A 20,826-nucleotide genomic window follows, 5' to 3' on the forward strand; every position below is an offset into this window, starting at 1 on the left:
AACAACTCCTGAAAGTTTACAATTCACTTCTATACCTTGAAACGGCTGAATGATGTCAAGAATTCTGAATGTTTCTCTAGCAAAGGATAGTTACTTGCTTAATCAACCTTCCCCTAACAATATCCCAGAGGAACACCATTGTTTAAACCAATTATATGCTGCCAAGCAACAAATGTGGAACGTTGCAACCACTGTGTATATATGGAAATTATTAAAACATGGAAAGTGTGTCTGGCAAAGCAGGCCCAAATATGGTTTGTAAAGCCATCACAGAAATGCATGCATCATAGGAAGACCTCTCTTTGCTTATGAAAGCTCATTTGAAAGAAATCAGTCCCGGGGCTTTCAAACAGGTCCCCAGATATTGTTGGACTAACTCCCATCATCTCCAGGCACAATGGCCTTCGGTGATTGTGGCTGGGGATGATGGGAGTTGTAGTCCAACAGCATCTGTGGACTCAAGTTTGACAACCCTTGAATTACTCAGTCTTTAAGGTATCACACAACATTTTGCCTTCAGTTCTGCGTTGGGCATATTTACAATTTACTGAAAACCAGAGTTATCCAAGGTTGACTTTGGATATATTGTTGTATTCTAGGTTCAATTCCCATGTGTTGCCTGTGAAGCTTGCACAGCTGTCTCTCAGGGATGCTGTAACAGCTTCCTGCACTGAGCAGCAGAGTAAACTAGAAGACCATCAAGCCCCTTCCAATGCTAACGTTCAATGATTCTATCATTCTAGGTTCTTGGTGGACTGAGCTCACGGTTGGCCCCATCCCTTAACTTACAGGGCTCACACAGGTAGTCTCGCGTTCAAACGAAAACAGACCTTGCTTAGCAGAGAGGACAATTCATGCTTGCTACCTCAAGACCAGCTTCTTCTGCAGCATATGCAATTGCTCAATAAGGCAGACAGCAGGCTTAATTATGACTCTGTGGAAAGCTGCAAGCTTCAATTGCAAAGAAGAGCAAGCATGCTCAAGAGACAACCTGATGGTGAGAGGAAGAAAGAGGGGAGGAAAAGATGTGCCTTAAGCATTTCCCCGATTCCTGATGATGACACCTGAGATAACTGAGAAGGCCTGAGGAGACCCGAGAACACCTTGCATGCCCCACACTTTGAACCTTGTTATGACTGCTGTTTATCACTTACTAGATGATCATTATTTCTGCAATAGTGAAGACAACTGGGAAAATATACATTGGCAGTATCCGTGTCTTCAAACCCAACACCTCCACTGCCCAACACAAGCCCATGTCTCTTGCTGCATCCTAATTTAGGCTTCCTACAGGGAGCTTTAGAATACTATACCTGAGTATCGACCCATTTAATACCATCGGGAGTGTGGTCCACTCGGCCATAGAAGTGTACAGGAAGCATGTACTCTGGGCGGGCTTTTTCCCAGGGGTTGCCGTAACGCAGCCAGTCATCAGCTTCTTCCACCTTAAAGAGGGAGGGATAGAAAACTTGCTTTCATAACAGGTTATTTCCACAGCAAGAGTTCCCAACTCCAGGGAAATTGTTTAGAGCTTTTTCTCAGCTCAATGGGAATAAAAAAACACTTCTTGTGGTTAAAATCTTGGGAGCCATCGTCCATTCGCAGGTTTTTGAGTGAACTGTACATGCATTCATTTAAAAAGCAAACCTGGGTACAGGTCCCCTCAAATGCAGAGTACAGTTAGGAAGTGTACAACTAACGTGTATTTAACATGATGTGTGAATAATTAAGCCATTGTGCAGAGTAGTTTGAAGCCTACTCTAGGAAGAGCAAAAGCAGATTCAGGAGGCAAGCAAGCTTTTCTAAACAAAATAATATCAAGCCTTTCCCCTCTCCAAATAACTAGCAAGAAAAAAGAAAGGTTGTGTCGTTGAGTCGGTGTCAACTCCTGGTGATCACAGAACCCTGTGGTTTTCTTGGTAGAATACAGGAGTGGTTTACCATTGCCTTCTCCCACACAGTATGAGATGATGCCATTCAGCACCTTCCTATATTGCTGCTGCCCGATATAGGCGTTTCTCATATTCTGGGAAACACACCAGCAGGGATTCGAACCAACAGCCTCCTGCTCTCTAGGCAGGTTACATCCGCACTGCGCCATTAGGTGGTTATCTAATAGGATGAGGGGAGAATTTGACAGGATAGTTTCTCTTTAAGAGAGAAGTCCTAGTCTGTATGTGTTATTTCCCAGGGCTAGAATTTGTCAGGGCTTGCACTGGGGGCTCTGTGGAATCTAGATGCTGTTTCGCCCTGTCTGGAGGGGGAGGAGTCAGCTAGGGCTGTGGGAGGCCCCACATTCCTGTGTCTCAGTTTGAAGCCTACTCTCTATATAAGTGGCGAAGGCCTGAGAGCTTAGCGAACAGGGATGGCAAACAGGGCACTGGCGTTTTGTGTGGAGTTTAGTGGAGAAGTGTGCAGGGGAGCCTGAAAAGAGTCCTCATAACCACAAGGAGCCCAGTGGGAAGAGAAGGTAAGTATTACTCCCTCCTTCATATTTTTGAAAAAGGAAGTTTGGACAGTTAAATATCTGACCAATACAGCTGAGACCTATCCTTCTAATAAACTATTTCTAAATACTGTAAACTGCCCACAAAACCAGTTATGAAGATGGAAAGCCAGCAGGGGAGGGGGGCACTTCCCAGTGTATTGCACAGAGTGTCACATGTATGACTATTTGCCCCATGGGCAGAAGTCATGGGTGTGTGCTTGGTTCAAGGAGCTCCTGGCTCTCAGGGAACAAGTCCATTCGCTCGAGACCAAGGTGGCGGATCTGGAGAAGCTCAGAGAGACAGAGGCATGCGGACGAGGCCTGCAGGGACGTAGTAGAGGCATCCCACTCCAAGGCTGATAGCTCCTCTGCTGTCAGGGAGAATGAAGGTCTCAGGGAAAGAGAACATCGGTCTGAGGAAGTGGGAAATGCTCCTTTAGAAGTGACCCCTTCTGTGGATGATGAGCCCATTATGACCCACATGCTGACTGCACGGTGACTTGCCTGCCTGGTGTGAACATTGCAGACATTACGCAGCGTCTAGATAGACCGTTAGGCAGTGCTGGGGAAGAGACAGCTGTCGTGGTGCACGTCAGCACCAATGATGTGGGGAAATGTAGTTGGGAGGTCCTGGAAGCCAAATTTAGGCTGATAGGTAGCATATTGAAGTCCAGGACATACAAAGCACCCAGGACCAGGTGTGTGATGTCAGTGTCATCGACTCTTTAGGGAACAGTGGCCATAGTGCGATCAAATTCAGCATACATGCAGGGAGAGAATCAGCAAGGAAGTCTAACACAGACACTTTGAACTTCAGAAGAGGAAATTTCTCCAAAATGAGGAGTATGGTGAAAAGAAAGCTGAAAGAGAAAATCAGGCGGGTCACTTTGCTCCAGAATGCATGCAGTTTACTCAAAACCACAATACTAGAAGCCCAGTTAGATTGTATGCCCCAAAGGAGGAAAGGTACCACTAAGTCCAGGAGGATGCCAGTGTGGATAACAGGTAAAGTCAAAGAAGCCATAATGGGGAAGAAGACTCCCTTCCAAAATTGGAAGGCCTGTCCAAATGAAAAGAACATGAAGAGAGGAATGCAAAAACTCTGGCAAAAGAAATGCAAGCTGACAATAAGGGAAGCGAAAAGAGAATGTGAGGAACATTTAGCTAAAAGCATCAAGGGGAATAACAAAAACTTATTTAAATACATTAAATGCAGGAAACCTACCAGGGAGGCGGTGGGACCATTAAACAATGAGGGAGTGAAAGGCATTATTAAGGAGGATATGGAGGTTGCATAGAAGCTAAATGAGTTCTTTGCGTCTGTCTTCACGTCTGTCTTCACTGAGCATATACTGTATCTGTTCCTGAACCAGGCTTTTTGGGGATGGAGGCTAAAGAACTGAGTCAGATAGAAGTAACAAGAGATGATGTTTTAAACTGTCTGGAAAAATTAATAACTAGCAAATCACCAGGGCCAGATGGCATCCATCCAAGAGTCTTCAAGGAATTCAAATGTGGAACTGCTGACATCATTGCTAAAATATATAACTTATTCCTGCAATCAGGCTTCGTACCGGAGGATTGGAAAGAAGTAAATGCAACACCGATTTTCAAAAAGGGATCCAGGGGCGATCCGGGAAATTACAGGCTGGTTAGCTTAACATCTATTCCAGGCAAATTGATGAAAAGCATCCTCAAGGATAAAACTGTAAAGCACATAGAACAACAGGTCCTGCTGGGGGAGAACCAGCATGGCTTCTGCAAAGGTAAATCTTGCCTCACAAAACTTTTGGAGTTCTTAGAGAGCTTCAACAAGTGTGTGGATAAAGGTGATCCAGTTGACATAGTCTACCTGGACTTCCAAAAAGCTTTCAACAAAGTTCCTCATCAAAGACTCCTGAGAAAACTTAGCAGTCATGGGATAAGGGGACAAGCACATGTGTGGATTGCTAACTGGATGAAGGACAGGAAACAGAGGGTAGGGATAAATGGAGAGTTTTCACAATGGAGGGAATTAAGAAGTGGGGTTCCCCAAGAATCTCTACTGTGACCAGTGCTTTTTAATTTATTCATCAATGATCTAGAAGTTGGGGTAAGCAGTGAGGTGGCCAAATTTGCAGATGATACCAAACTCTTTCGGGTAATGGAATCCAGGACAGACTGTGAGGAGCTCCAAAAGGATCTCTCCAACCTGGGTGAGTAGGCGACAAAGTGGCAAATGCGGTTCAATGTTGGCAAGTGTAAAGTGATGCACACTGGACGAAAAACACCAACTTCAAGTATACGCTGATGGGATCTGAGCTGTCGGTGACTGACCAGGAGAGGGATCTTGGGGTCGTGGTGGACAGCTCGTTGAAAGTGTTGACCAAATGTGCGGCAGCTGTGGAAAAGGCCAATTCCATGCTAGGGATTATTAGGAAGGGGACTGAAAATAAAACTGCTAATATCATAATGCCCTTATACAAAACTATGGTGAGACCACACCCGGGGTACTGTGTACAATTCTGGTCATCACACCAAAAAAGGGCATTGTAGAACTGGAAAAGGTGCAGAAGAGGGCAACCAAGATGATCAGAGGCCTAGAGTACCTTTCTTATGAGGCAAGGCCACAACACCTGGGGCTTTTCAGTTTAAAAAACAGATGACTGCGGCAAGACATGATAGAGGTCTATAAAATCATGCATGGTGTGGAGAAAGTGGATAGAGAGAAATTTCTCTCTCACACACACAACACTAGAACCAGGGGTCATCCCATGAAATTGACTGCCAAGAAATTTAGGTCCAACGGACGGAAGTACTTTTTCACATAATGCATAATCAATTTGCGGAATTCTCTGCCACAAGATGTGGTGTTGGCTACTAGTCTGAATGGCTTTAAGAGGGGTTTGGATAACTTCATGGAGGAGAGGTCTATCAATGACTACTAGTCTGAGGGCTACAGGCCACCTCCAGCCTCAGAGGCAGGATGCCTCAGGGTACCAGTTTCTGGGGAGTAACAGCAGGAGAGAGGGCATGCCCTCAGTGGTTTCCAGTGGCATCTGGTGAGCCACTGTGTGAAATAGGATGCTGGACTAGATGGGCCTTGGACCTGATCCAGCAAGGCTGTTCTTATGTGGCTGGGGATGATAGGAGTTGTAGTCCAACAACATATGGCAACATACGTTTGAGAACCCCTGCCCTATTGGCTTATTTGCTTCATGACTGAGGCTTGGCCACCTATTAGGGAGGCCCACAACTCAGCAGCAAAGCACATGTTTAGTATGCAGAAGGTCTCAGGTTCAATGCCTGATATCTCCACTTCAAAAAGGTCTCAGGCAGCAGGAATAAGAACAGCCCTGCTGGATCTGGTTCAAGGCTTATCTAGTCCAGCATCTTGTTTCACACACATTAGCCCACCAGATGCCCCTGGAAAGCCAACAGGCAAGAGGTGAGGGCATGCCCTCTCTCCTGCTGTGGCTCCCCTGCAACTGGTATTGAGAGGCATTGTGCCTCTGAGACTGGAGGTGGCCTATCGCCACCAGACTAGTAGCCAATAGGAAGGAAATGAGAAAGACCTTGTTAAGTTGCTGCCAGTCAGAGTAAACCACACTGGGCTAGACAGATCAATTGTAAGACTCAGGATAAAACAGCTTTATAAGTTTACTTGGGATCTGTTCAGGTCTATTGCCTTTGATCTCTCTGTGGGCACTGCCTGTCCCATTCCTTTATTATCAGCCAGGTTTGTGGCGTTCCAGACCTGGAACGTACCATTTCTTCCAAAATGTCCTCACTGCATCCCTAAGGTGCCAGAGAGGTTCAGAGTAAAGAGACATCCTTTTAAAAAATAGCTTGGAGAAGCTCTACCACAGTAGCAATGTTTCTACTTTCCTAGCCTTCTCTTGAGAATGGTATCTCTAGGAGCAACTCAAACAAAGATGGATAAAAAGGAATTCTCTCACTGACGCACCTGCCATCCATCCACTATCTTCTGATTAAAAATGCCAAACTCATAGCGGATTCCATAGCCATAGGCTCCAAGCCCAAGCGTTGCCATAGAGTCTAGGAAGCAAGCTGGAATGACAAAGGACCAAATTTTTGTTAGCAGACAGAAGGAAACATCCAGAAATGCAGTTGCTACCCATGAGCTACACTGAGCTTGTGTATACAGTGCCAGGCCTATTGAGCAGAGACAGCCAGCAGTATTTCAGTTTGAGGGAATCCAGACGGGACCACGGGAGATTTAAGGGTTTCAGATCTGATCAGGTAGGCTCTAACTCAAGAGAAGCTATTGAGATACTACATTTGTGAAACCTTGTTCACTAGCTGAGCTGGGTGCTGAGCATCTGCGCCGCTAGTTTGCCTTGGCCCTCCCCCCGCTAGGTTCTCCCCTGTTCTCAGCCTCCCTCCCTCATTCTTGGCCCTTCTCTCCCCTCTCCCTCGGCTCCCCCCACCTCCACTGTTCCAGGCCTATTTCGGGCCACTGCTTACTCTCCCCCCTGCTCTCTTGCCTATCCATCCATTTGTGCCCATTCACGTTTTCCCCAGCAGCTTGTTTGCAAACTCTTGCAAGAGCTGCCATGCATGGCATTAGCAACAGTTACGTTTAAGAGAAATATATATATTGTTGATGACGATCTATTATATTAATTCTCCCAGGTGTGCCTTGGAATGTGCGTCCCAGAGCCCAGCTGATTGGCTGGGCGGCAGAAGCACCTGATTGGCTGAGGCGCACCCAGAAGAAGTTGCCACGGCGGCGGCCCGGCAGCGGAGGCCAGAGGTGGTGGGCCCGGCCTGGCCACGGAGGCAAGGCCCAGGAGTGGGGAAAGAAAGTGGGGGGGGGGGCAGAAATGGCAGTGGGAAGGAGAGGTGGCTGGGCCCGGAAGCAGAGACTGGGGCAGAAGGTGGGGGGAGAGGTAACCGCTGCTCCAAAGAGCGCACAGATGCTCTCTGCAGGGTTGGATAGTGATATTACAAATGTCTCCCAGTTTCAAACTTGGGCAGGGTTTTTAAAACTTGGGTCTCCAGAGACTGTTGGACTACAACTCCCATAATCCCCAGCCACATTGGCCTTTGACATACTGACCGTGAACCTGGAGGAATTATGTAGCCATAGTAACCAACAGCCGCTGATTGACTTTCACCCCATGAATCTGTCTAATCCCTTTAAAGCCATCTAGACTAGCGGCCATCCCCACATTGTAAGTACACAAGAAAAGCCCTGCTGGATCAAGCCAGGCCCATCCAGTTCAGTGGCCTCACGTAGCGGCCTGAGAAGAGAATTCATCCTGTGCAGAGAATGCATAAGAACACACGATTCCTCTGAGGAATTTTGGGATTTATAGTTTGGCAAGGCTACTGAGAATTCATTTATCATATGTATCTACTGCCTGATATGGGTATCTTTAGGCAGTGTACACAATTAAATCACAACAAATATAAAACAGAGCAAAAATAATTAAAACAATTTCACAGAATGCACACAGCTAAAACAATTTCACGGGATAAAATGCAGCTAAAAATTAATTTCAGTTAAAAGCCTGAGAAACAAGGTGTGTCTTGAGGGTGTTTTTAAAAGCAATCAGATATGGAGATGCTCTTATTTTGACAAAGAGCATATTCCAAAGCCCTGGGGCAACCACAGAGAAGGCCCGGTCCCAAGTCGCCACCAAACAAGCTGCCGGCAAACGTAACTGGACCCCTCCAGATGATCTTAATAAGCGGCAGGGTTTATAAAAAACCAGAGAGAGTTTTGGATCCAGGAACACTTCCAAGCTATGTACTTGTTCTTTTGCAGGGAGTGTAACCCCATCCAGAACAGGCATATCTAAACCATCTCTTGGGACCTGACCCCCCCCCACACACACACAGTCAATACCTCCGTCTTATCCGGATTCAACTTCAGTTTGTTATCCCTCATCCAGCCCATTACTGCCTCCAGGCAGGCATTTAGGGAAGTTATGCCATTTCCTGATGAGGATATCTTTAATATCTCTCAGGACTCTTTGTTGTTTTTGTCACAACAAATACAGCCTCCCTTCTGGAATTTGTCACATCTGATGTCAATTTTAGGCTGGTTTGGACAATACTGTCCCTGATCACATAATTAAAGGAGTCATACCAAGAGCATGTCTGTCAGGATGTCCTAATCCCTTCCTGGCATGCCCCTTTATCACATGGGGAGGGTTCTTCATCCAAATAGCCCCTTTATACACGCTCCAAATATTTGTTTAAAGAAGGAGCATGGGTAGAGGAGCCATTCGCATGAACAGCCCCGACACCCCGTGATAAAGGAACATCATAGGAGGATGTCAAGACATCCATGAAGGACACCTTTGGTCAATGGGGATAATGGGAGTTGCCAACTAACAACATTTGGGGACCCAAGTTTGAAAAGTCCTGTATTAGCAGGACTTAGATGTGCCTTGTTTTCCTTTTTTTTGAAATTTTATGTTGCTTTTATTTGTGATATAAGTAGAAACAGAAAAGGTTACATCTCTTCATACATGATTACAAGCAAGAACATACCCATCTTAAAAACTTCCTCAATATGCAACATACAAATAGGAATTATATATGCATGTGTGTGTGTGTGTATAATTATAGAGTAAGAAATGTTAACACAGGCCTCAGTCTGACCATCATGAAATTTCAGGCCTCTAAACCAATTAAACATCCAGTAGTTAAACAATGTGAAGAGAGAGGAGAGCCAAAAAATGAACAAAACACATATACATGAGTATTATAATTGATTCAGGCACAGAGCAAAACATCCACAGTGTTCCACAGTAGTCCCATCCCATATCCACGCTTAAAGAGAGTAGTAATAAAGGTATTATTATTAATATATCAATAAAAAATTGTGATTAATTTTTTAAAAAGTTCAAATCCAACAAAAGTTCAAACCCAACAAAAAATAAAACCTTCGTAAATGAGCCCACTGAGATCCATAAAATCAATAAATATAATTTCTCTACATGAATTTCATCCTTTTCATTTCATTATATATAAACATTATCCTGAAGCTTTCACGAAATAAGGTCCCAAAAGCTAAAATCTCCTCTGATCTTTTCCATCCCAGTTCCTCGGATTAACAAGCAGAAATAATAATAAAATAATTCCAAGCAGAATACTAAATAATACTGTTTTTCCCACTGCCAGATGAAAAGGATCTATGCCTTATTTTTCTTTGAATGTCACCCTCTATTTATTGCAGGGCATTAGTCATCTTACAGGACAGCAAAATAACGGCAGCTCACCTGCCAGACGCCCCAGTCCTCCATTGCCGAGGCCAGCATCTTCCTCAATCTCCTCCAGCTCTTCTAGATCCAGCCCAAGCTATCAAGAAAAGCAATTAAAGCAAGAAAATATGGCACCATTAGAAGTCTCTACACCAGGAATAGAGTGGGGGAAGGGGGCTTCATAACTGCCTTTTGAAGAAGGGAAAATCCCCAGTCCAAGCTCAAGTTGGAACATTAACTTTTTATTAGAGTGCAAGCTGCAATCAGTGCTAATCAGTAGATTTAATCAATTAAAGCTTTAATTGATTAATTGGCAATTTTATCCAACAAGAGAAAATGTTAACCCATGGAGCTGGGGTTTAAGGCTACACTTGTTTATTTCTCAAAGTCTTTTGCAGTTCTGGCATGTCTGTTATAGGAAATGATAATGAAGAAAACATTCAAAAGAGCCTTTCCTTCTAAAAGCGGTTCGACTCATTAAATACAGCAGCTAAACTCTTTCAAATTTTTAAAAAAACCAAGATAAAACTCTTTTTTTAAAGTCCCACAAAGATTAGAGGAAAAGCAGACCTAGATGACATTTAATTCTTCTACATTGTTTTAAAAAAAATATGGAAAAATTATCTTAGTCAATGTCACAAAGTTGGACAAATTCATAGAGGATAGGCCTATGATAAGAAATGATGGCTGGCCATTAGAAATGATGACTGTGTGGCAACTCCATGTTAAGAGGCAGGATACCCCTGACATCAGTAGGGGAGGGCTATTATATTCATGCTTTGTTTATGGGCATCCTGGAACCACTTGGTTGGCCAATGTGACAAACAGAATGCTGGATTTGATCAAGGTTGCCCAACTTTGGTGCTCCATCTGTTGTTGGACTACAAGCCCCATCACCCCCAGCAACAGTGGCCAATAGTCAGGCAGACGGAAATTATAGTCCAAAACCACAGGAAGGCCAAAGTTGGGCAATCTGGAATTTGATGGACCTTTGGTCTGATCCAGCAGGCTTCCTATTATGTGCTTAAGTCGGTGGTCCCTCTAACTTTTTTCATCTCTGTGTGGAATGAGTTTTGTTCTGGGTGGCCGTATCAAGGCAGTGTGTGCACACCTGCATTCCAAATGGAGCCTTCCTGATTCAACCTGAGAGGGATCTAAAATGAACTGAGCGGACATCCATAAACTTGTGAGCGCGTGCATGTGTGCACACCTTAGAGGGAACAGTGAACAGGACATGCAATTCCCTGGGAAGTGAATTCCAGAGAACCAAAGTCACCACTTTGAAGGACCAATCCTTTACCTCCCCACTCCCTCAATGACATTTTGCATGGAGCAGCAGGTCTCAATCCTTGTTACCTTAATGCCAAGGTCCTCAAATGTGGGTCCTCAGATGCTGCAGTACTACAACCCCCATCATCGGCAGCCACAATGACAGGGGATAATGGGAGTTGTAGTCCAATATAATCTGAGGACCCCAGTTTGATAACCTCTGCCTTAATGGGTAGAAGTTCATATGGCGTCCCTAAGATGTCTGTCTGTCTCTAGTGTATCCTTCAATGCAGTGTTTCTCAACGTTTTTGGAGTCATGGACTGGTACATTCTTTGTGCACAGTTTCGTGGACCAGCAGTTAGTAAAGGGTTCACCTCGAAATGAACGTTATCCAGCAGCGAGGGCTGCTTGCCTAGAAATGAGCTCTGGAGAGCTCCTGGTGGCATGGGCCCCTGCTGGCCCAAAATTGTTTTTTGCAGGGGAGGGATTTTTATTAGTGATGCCTCACGGACCGGTACCCAACGCCTCACGGACCAGCACCAGTTCGCGGACCAGCGGTTGAGAAACACTGCTTCAAGGAACTCAAGGGGAAACAGTTAACTCTCCCGCCTCTAGCACCACTGCTCCAATCAAAATCAGAACCCACCACAGCTGCTCCAATCATGGATCTCCCACATCTCACATAGTTTGTCCGAGAGCTTGCCAATGAAGATGCTTGTCTTTGTTTTTCCACCATGAACATCCTTGACTTGATCATTGTCCAAGCAAAACAAACCCCCTCCCTGCAAGGCTCTCCATCTTCATGAGCGTAACCATATATTACTTTCCAAGCTCTGATGGTAAGATCACTGTCCAGGGCAAAAACACATGGGCAGCTCTGCCAAAAGGACTGGAATTCATGAGTCATGCTAGGCTCAGCAATAAACACAACATGGGAGGATTACACTGAAACATCAGAAGGCTATAAAAATTAATGGGCTCTCCCTGAATATATGTTTGGTTCCAGATGGCAAGAAAGAATAGATAATGAAGAAAAGAAAGGGAGGGAGATGCGAAAGAAAGGGTGAGTTTGCACAATGTCTTCCATTGCTGTATCAGTGATTCAGCACCCAACTGGGAGGACAGCTGATCTTGTGGTAAAGGTAAAGTTGCGCCATTGAGTAGGTGTCGAATGCTAGCAGCCACAGAGCCATGTGATTTTCTTTGCTAGAATACAGGAGGGGTTTACCACTGCCATCTCCAGCGCAGTATTAGATGATGCCTTTCAGCATCTTCCTATATCACTGCTGCCCAATATAGGTGTTTCCCATAGTCTGGGAAATATACCTGTGGGGATTCAAACCAGCAACCTCTTGCTCGCTAGGCAAGTTACTTCCCCACTGAGCCATTATGTGGCTTTTTTTAAGCAAGCCTGAATTGTGTGAGCAAGGACTGCTAAGCAGGTTTTTAATAAGAAAGGTCTGCCCTGGTTTGCATTTGAATGGGAGACTACATGTGTGAACATGGTAAGGTATTTCCCTTATGGGATATCCCCCTTGGGGGGGATATCTGTAAGCATGCAGAAGGTTCCAAATTGCTCCCTGGCATCTCCAAGATAGGGAGGGCTGAGAGAGACTCCTGCCTGCAGTCTTGGAGAAGCTGCTGCCAGTGTGTGTAGGAAATGCTGAACTAGATGGACCAGTGGTCTGACTCTGTATAAGGCAGCTTCCTATGTTCCTATGGAAGCACAAAAGATGAGACAGGACTGACAGAAGAATAACTTGAAGGGGGAAAGCTAGTAGTCTTTCCAGACGGCAGCAGCCTTTGGGTTGTTCAAAGTTTACTGAATGTGCAAATTCCAAGCACAGGGTTACTCCCCATACATATACTGCTGCAGACTTCCGCTCTACTTCTGAGTGCAGTCTTACTCTTTGAAGATAAGATTGTGCTAGGAAGTAGCACAGAAAATATTGTGAAACATGGACCTTGCGGCATTTTTGCAATGCCACCCTGCTGGCCAGATCTTGCATTCTGAAAATAACCTGCCCCTTTTCATTACCACTTTTATGTCAACTGGAGGAAAGGGTGAGTTCTTCTTGGAATGAAAGAGTTGGCCAGCAGGTGGTGCTATAAAAATTGTGCAAGATCCCTGACTGGGATGTGTACAGAGGGTAATCATCCTAGGGAGTAGTGCAGAAGCTTGACGCAGCATGTGTACAGGGAGTCAAGTTATGCTTGGAACTTGCGTGAACACTTTGCACATCCCACCCTTCATTGCCATCTGGAAAGACCCTAGGCTATGATGCAGGAGAATCTCACAAAGAGTTTCCGGAACTTCATTTACATCAATTAACGAAGATCTCAATATATATTTGCTTCAAACATTACCTTCCCCGAATCAAAGACTGAGCTCCACATTAGAAAAAGCATATATTTAATAATGTATAAAGGGCAATGCAAATGTGTTTTCTGCTGCAAGGTACATGCACTGAGTAGCTACTGTATGTACCCATTGTCCAAGACCTTGAAGGAAGACATCACTGCCACTGACTGTTATACATTACAACTACCCACTGTTTTTGCTCTAGAACATGAACAGAACTGATGCATCCACAAACAGTAACAGCTGAAGCCTCAAGGGAGATGTACCTGATAAATGGCTTCATCACAGGCATTATGTAGACCCAGATTCACCATCGTGTTTTGAAGTGTTCGGCCCATGTAGAATTCCAAAGATAGGTAATAAATGCGCTAGAAAAATAGAGGAAAAGAGCAGTGAGATTTTATGTGGAATGTAGAAATTCTTACCCTGACTTAAACAGTACCACAGTCAAGAATCAACGAGTTGCAATGTTGTTGTTATTATTATTGATTCAATTTCTATACCACCCTTTTCTATTTCTATACTGCCCTATACCGATTTCTATACCACCCTTCAAAAAATGGCTCAGGGCAGTTTACAGAGAAATAATACATAAATAAGATGGATCCCTGTCCCCAAAGGGTTCACAGTCTAAAAAGAAACGTAAGATAGACACCAGCAACAGTCACTGGAGATACTGTGCTAGGGGTGGATAGGGCCAGTTACTCTCCCCCTGCTAAATAAAGAGAATCACCACATTAAAAAAGAGAATCACCACATTATAAACTCTTTGGCAAGTTAGCAAGGGTTGGTGATGGTGTCACCATTCCCATAAATTCTAGAGATCAGAGCAGGGCTATTGTGTATCCCATAATTCCAAAAGAAGTATGGCGTTTATGTATTTATTTATTAGATCTATATCCCGCCTGTCAACCATCAGAATTAGAATACAAATTTCAACTATCTCTTAACTAACCCCACCTTAACAATTTGCAAATCCTCACTACAGTGAATGGTTCTATTGTAGCCGATGATACCTTCCCAGCATCATATAACTATAGCTTGTCCACTGAGATGTGGTGATGGCCATGGGCTTAAATGCTTTAGACGTGGGCCACACAAATTAATGGAGAAGGAAAAACCTATCGTCAGCTATCAGTCATGATGGTCATAGGAAGCTGCTTTGTGCATTGGTTCATCAGGTTCTGTACTGTCTATGCTGATCGGCAGCAGTTCTCCAGGGTTTCAGATGGGAGGTATCTATCAGCCCTACCTGGAGATGTTGCAGATTGAAACTGCAAAGCAGATACTGTGACACTGAGCCAGAGGCATAGCTAGGCGAGAGGGGGCCTGTGTTCTCCCCACTTCCAAGCGGCCCCTCAGAGTGAGGGAGATAATGAAAATAGGGAGGGGTAGAGCTGGGGGCCCCTCAGAAACTGGGGGGGCCGGGTTCTTTAAACCCACCAACTCAATTTTAGCAATACCCAGGCACTGAGCTATGGACCCATCCCCATGAGGAATCTCAATATTCAGAGGCAGTATGCCATGAACACCATTCGCTGGGGGAGCAACAGGGAAGGCGGGATGCTGCCCTTATGACTTGCCTATGGGTCTTCCAGAGGTATCCAATTGGCCATTGTGGGGGAAAAGATGCTGGATTAGATAGTCCCTTGGTCTAATCCAGCAGGGGTCTCCTTATGTTCTTAGTAGATTTTCATTTTGCTTTGTTTGATCTCACTTATGGGTAACTCAGAATGGGTTCAGAGGAGGACCATCAAGATGGTGAGGGGTCTGGAAACCAAGTTCTACAAGTAATGGTTGAAAGAACTTCATATGGATACGTTTAGCCTAGAGCAGAGAAAACTAAGGGGGAGCAGGTTTTATTTGTATTATTTTATAATGTTTTTGTTATTGTTTTGTGATTACTATGTTTGTAATTTTTTTTAACCTTTCTATTTTGTTTTGTTTGTATTGGTTTATTGTAAACGGCCCAGAGATTAAAGTTTGGGGCAGTATACAAATATGTCAAACAAACAAAACTCCACGACTCTACGAGAATCACCTTCCCATGACCTTGACATAACTTCCACACAAGTCATAGTGGTAAGCAAATACCTCTTACACTACAGCTTACCTCACTTCAAACCAGGAGAGTGTTGGCAGGAGTGTTTTAGCCTCTGGGTCTGTCTGGTTTCTTCCTCTATCCCTGTTCCCATTTCCAAAACAAACGCCTCTTCCCTTCCTCTGCACATATATGAGTCTCTGTGTACAGTCTCTCAAGATGCACAGATGAGTAAAGACTTCTTATGTAACAGCCTAATACGTAGGGCTGAAGGGGTTCCTTGATGATCTACCTCTCATTATTATTTGAGCTCTCCCACAACAGTTGCATTATGGGTATTTAGGTGATACAGAGACGATGCAATTGTGCAGAAGACAAAGGAAAGGAAAGGAGCCTATTAACCAGCTGGGAACTCCAGTCACAGGAAACAATTACCATGTCAAAGGAAGAGATCTAACAGTGGCCACTTTGCATGACTTGTACTCTAATCTGATGCTATACTGGAATATGTAGGGACAGTTGCTCTTTCCCTAAACAATATAAGAGAGTCACTATTTTAAACTGCGCCTCTTTGCTCCATTTAGCTCTACAGCTAGAATCGGAATGACTCTGGCCAGGAAGTGAATTAGCTGTCTCACTACCAAAGTGGATGCTATGAAAATTTGTGGCATGTGGGAGGACTCCTTGAGAAATAACAGGATCAGTTCTCAAAAACTATCTGACCACAAAAGCCACAATCCACTCACTCAGCAGCAGTCCTATTGATCCTAATATGACCATTATGAAGTAAATAGTTTGTGGTTTTTAACATTAAAAAAACTCTTGAGTCCTGCTGGATCAGACTAAAGGTCGATCTAGTCCACTGTCCTGTTCTAGTCCACTATCCCATTTCCCGTAATGGCTAACCAGTCACCTCCAGGAAGCTTGTAGGTTAAGCACTGGACCCAGTACTAACATCTGAGCAGGGGCGGTCTTTCCAGGAAGCAAGGTGGCAGCTGCCTCATGTGGCAGATTACTGGGGCACTAGCAAAGGGACAAGTTGCGGAAGAGCCTCTGCTCGGCAAAAAGCTGCTCCAGAATGGTCTGCCTCTTCCTCCTTCACAATAGCAACACTTGCTGCCTGACTTGGTGCACACCCTACCATGCTGCTGGTCTAGTTAGGAAAAGGGGAACAAAGCAGAAGAGGAAATGTCAAAAGAGCCGTAGAGTACTGAAGACACTCTACGGAGTGTCTCCAACATTCTACTGCTCTTTTGACATTTCCTCTTCTGCTCCATCCCCTTTTCCTTAAGAGGTGCAGGAGGGAGCACAGGAGGATGCACACCAAGTCAGGTGCTGGTAGCTACTGCTACCGTGAAGGAAGCAGAAGTGGGTGCATGTGTGTGTGAGCTGGAGGTAGTTGGCATTGGGCACCCTGTCTCATGTCCACATTGGTCTTCAGTCACCACTGCACCAAAAAAACCACTGCAAAGAGACAAGTCCTGAAATCTGGCCCCTTCCCCTTCCCCACTGAAGGACCAAACATTTGCGTTGCTACTTGTATACTCAGAAAAAGCCCCTCTCATGGTGCAGCGGCACCAAGCAACAGGGGGATGAGGAGATGGTGGAGTGGTCAATGGTCTCTTGCAAAGCACCGTAAAGCTACTGGAGCCAGTCTGAATTCCTGGTGCTGGCGCTGATCCACCAGCAGGACAGAGCAGGATGGAGAGTTTTTACAAGACATTGGCTCAGAGCTTCATGGTTCTGGCACAAACTGGCACTTTGTGGAACAAGCCAACCAACTAAGTTTAGCTACAGTGGAACAAGCCTGTGCTTGCAGTGGTGTCGCTAAGTAGAACACCGAACAAAAGAAAGCACCCAAGAAATAGCAAAACAAAATGTGTTGGCACTGATCGACAGCCAGGGACACAAAAGACCGAGCATTATGTGCAACTGCAACAAACAGTGGAAACTGTGATCAAGATGTATATTCACAAAATGGAACCGAACTCTACAATCAGTGGCCAGGATCTGATTGGCCAAGAGCTGTGCAGCAACTTCCATGCACGCAAGGAGCAGAGGCAGCTCAAGATCGCTGCCCACTTGAAGCAGGGTGCTAAGTGCTGGCCTCTTACTCCCACTTTCCGCCCCTTTCCTTGCAAAGCAGGGGGCAGGAGGGGATCCTGCCGCCCTGCTGGCATTCAATAATCTGTTACTTGAGGCAACCACCTCACCCTGACTCATACCGTGTTTCCCCGAAAATAAGACAGTGTCTTATATTAATTTTAGCCCCAAAAAATGCACTAGGGCAATTAGTGGTATATCAGAAATTACTGCTAGGTCTTACTTTCGGGGTATGTCTTATTTTCGGGGAAACAGGGTAGAAGGGCCGCCCCATCAAGGTGGCTTTGGGTTTGTACTTCCTGAACAACAGCCCCCCAAACAATGTTGCTTTCACCCTAGGCAATTTTTTATTTCGAAGCAAATTTGGCTTTCCACCTTGTACTTAAGGGGAGGTCTGATAAACCCAAAGAAGCTTTGATTGCAGAACAGAAGAAAACAAAGCTGGGGGAGCTTCAGGCTAACTTCACTGTCCAAGGTGAAAGAAGTGGAGTCAAAGAGAAGGAGGACAGAGATGAGTCATCATCTGCTCTCAGGGTCAAACAGGTTTGGGGGAACAAGAGAATTAAAGGCTCATTCCTGCTCCAGTGATCTGGAAAGTAGCTCTGTAATTCATTTAAACAGTAGCTGAGGAACCCCATTTTTGTTTTAGCATATTGTTAATCCACATTATTCTAGAAGCCATATCAAAGGATCAGCAAGTAGAACGAGACTGTGTAATAATCCTTAGCCACTTAATAGTCTATTATGCTTCAATGGGACTTTTCCAGAATGAGAGGTAGAAAGACAGTTGCCAATTTTTTACTGCCCCTGCTCCTCTGCTTTCAATATCAGCCTGACAAGCAGCTGTTAAGTAGGCAAACCTATTCAGATATTTTTGTGCTAGGAAAAAGCTGCACTTGCTACATTTCTGCATACCCAGGCTGCTGTGAAAAGCACAGGAGCAGAGCAAGTAAAAAAGAAAGAAAAATTGGCAACCCTAATTGCAAAGCTGCCCAAGGGACTGTTTTGTGCCACACATGTTCCGTAACTAAAGTGGCGTTCAGAAGACTGGGGAACATGAGTTTTTCCTCTGCCAAAAAATGGTGTTCAAATTTTAGGTTTAAGTATAGCCCCTCTTTCTTAATCTGCACCTTGCCCTGCCAGTACTAGTTATATAGTAAATCACCCCATGACTATACTTCAGTCTAAGGGGTCCCAAACTTGGGTCCTCAGATGTTGGACTACAACTCCCATCATCTGCATCCACAATGGCCATTTCCCACTGAACATTTCAAAAGACATTTTGATGACCTGGAATTGAGCCAGTGACGGCCGTCCCTGTCTTTGTATCTTGTCTTCTTGTGTTTTACTGATGAATTGTCCTGATTTTATATTAAGAACATAAGAACATTCCTGCTGGATCAGGCCCAAGGCCCATCTAGTCCAGCATCCTGTTTCGCACAGTGGCCCACCAGATGCCACTGGAAAGCACAGGCAGGAGTTGAGGGCATGCCCTCTCTCCTGCTGTTACTCCCCTGCAACTGGTAATTGCAGGGGATATTGCAAACTATAAAATTGCAGGATATTGCAAACTATACTGAGAGCAGAAGCCATCAACTGAGTCCACCCATCTCAGTACTGTCTACCCCTGGGGTTCTCAAACCTGTGTCCCCACTCCAGATGTTATTGGACAACAATTCCCATGTTTCCCAGCAGCAACGGCCAAAGACCATTGTGGCTGGGGATGATGGGAGTTATAGTCCAGGAACATCTGGGGTCCCAAGTTTGAGAACCCTTGAGTTAAAGGAGATACACATATCAGGTGGTATATAAATATGACATATGGATGGATGGAGATCAAGAGGCAGGGCTGACAGAAAATTTGTCTTGCATCATGAGGATTGTGAACTGGAGGGCCAGCAATCTTACATATTCTGAGTTATTTTAGAGAAGCACTTGAATTATCTGCTTAGCAAAGATTGAGTGGAAGGAGGCTATTAATATTTTTGAATTGTGCTCTTTATCGCAAAGGAACAAACATGCTTCATCATTCCTCTTGTATGAGTACACACCAGGCAGTAAAAAAATATGATAAATAAATAAATTTAGCCGGGGGAGAACAACTGCTAACTTGGTTAAGATTTAATGTGGTGATTCTCTTTTAATGTGGTGATTCTCTTTATTTAGCAGGGGGAGAGTAACTGGCCCTATCCACCCCCAGCACAATACCTCCAGTGACTGTTGCTGGGGTCTATCTTATGTTTCTTTTTAGATTGTGAGCCCTTTGGGGACAGGGAGCCATCTTATCTTATTTATTATTTCTCTGTGCAAACCGCCCTGAGCCATTTTTGGAAGGGTGGTACAGAAACTGAATGAATGAATGAATGAATGAAAATAATAACTGTCCTGTTCAACCCCAGCAAAGCATCCCTCCAGTAGCTGTTGCTGGTGTCTACCTTGGTTTCGTGTGTTTATCTAGATTGTGAGCCCCTTTGGGGCAGGGAACCGTTTTCGCATTCATTTGGCTATGTAAACTGCTTTGAGAGCTTTTTTGTTGAAAAGCAGTATATAAATATTTCTAACAACAACTGCCAATCACATTAGACACCACTCCAGGGGGAAGGTCACATATGGCTCTCCAGATGTTGCCAGATTACAACTCCCATCACCCCCAGCCACAATCTATTACAGCTGGGGGTGATCATGGGAGTTGTCGTTCAGCACCATCTGGAGAGCCACACATTGCCCGCCCTTGCACTACTGGGTTAGAGGGGCCATTGCTAAAATTCAGAGCTGCACAACTTTGGCCCTGCAGCTGTTGTGGGACTCCAACTCCCATCATCCCCAGCCACAGTGGCCAACAGTCAGGGAAGAAGGGAACTGGAGTCCAACAACAGCTGCCTAGAGAGCCGAAGTGGTGGAGCCTTGCTCTAATTCAATGGGAAACAGCTCTTCATACATTTTTATCATGCCTAAGGATGAACACTCAGCTGTGGTGGCACAGTGGGGAAGCAGCTTGCCTAGAGCGTGAGAGGCTGTGAGTTCAAATCCCCGCTGGTGTGCTGCCCAGACTATGCCTAGTAAAAACATTTGCAGTCACCTATACTGGGCAGCAGCAATATAGGGAGGTGCTGAAAAGGCATCATTTCATACTACGTGGGAGGAAGCACTGGTAAACTACTCCTGTATTCTACCAAGAAAATCAAATGGAATGTGATTGCTAGGAGTCGACACCGACTCAACGGCACAATCTTTCCTTTCCTAAGGATGCACAACAAAGAAAACAGCCTGTGCTTTGCTAAGTTTGCCCTTGGAACGTGTTTAGATCATCTGTTGGTTTCACTGATCAAGAATTGCAGAGTTTTC

At 44.8% G+C, this 20,826-nt stretch overlaps 1 protein-coding gene and 1 long non-coding RNA gene across 2 annotated transcripts in view; one reads left to right on the forward strand and one right to left on the reverse strand.

Moving 5' to 3' along the window:
- PYGB (glycogen phosphorylase B) overlaps nt 1-20,826 on the reverse strand; it is a 65,417-nt gene that overhangs the window by 32,542 nt on the left and 12,049 nt on the right. The window contains exons 2-5 of the mRNA XM_053243548.1: nt 13,604-13,705; nt 9,724-9,802; nt 6,435-6,538; nt 1,314-1,445 (exon numbers count right to left, since the gene is read on the reverse strand). Coding sequence (XP_053099523.1) covers nt 1,314-1,445; nt 6,435-6,538; nt 9,724-9,802; nt 13,604-13,705 — 417 coding nt within the window. The remainder of the gene's footprint in view (nt 1-1,313; nt 1,446-6,434; nt 6,539-9,723; nt 9,803-13,603; nt 13,706-20,826) is intronic.
- LOC128322393 (uncharacterized) lies at nt 7,386-13,818 on the forward strand. The gene is made up of 3 exons (XR_008305693.1): nt 7,386-7,665; nt 11,982-12,038; nt 13,543-13,818. It is a non-coding gene; the product is annotated as an uncharacterized LOC128322393 (long non-coding RNA).

This window comes from Hemicordylus capensis, chromosome 1, assembly GCF_027244095.1.
Source record: "Hemicordylus capensis ecotype Gifberg chromosome 1, rHemCap1.1.pri, whole genome shotgun sequence".
NCBI lineage: Eukaryota > Metazoa > Chordata > Lepidosauria > Squamata > Cordylidae > Hemicordylus > Hemicordylus capensis.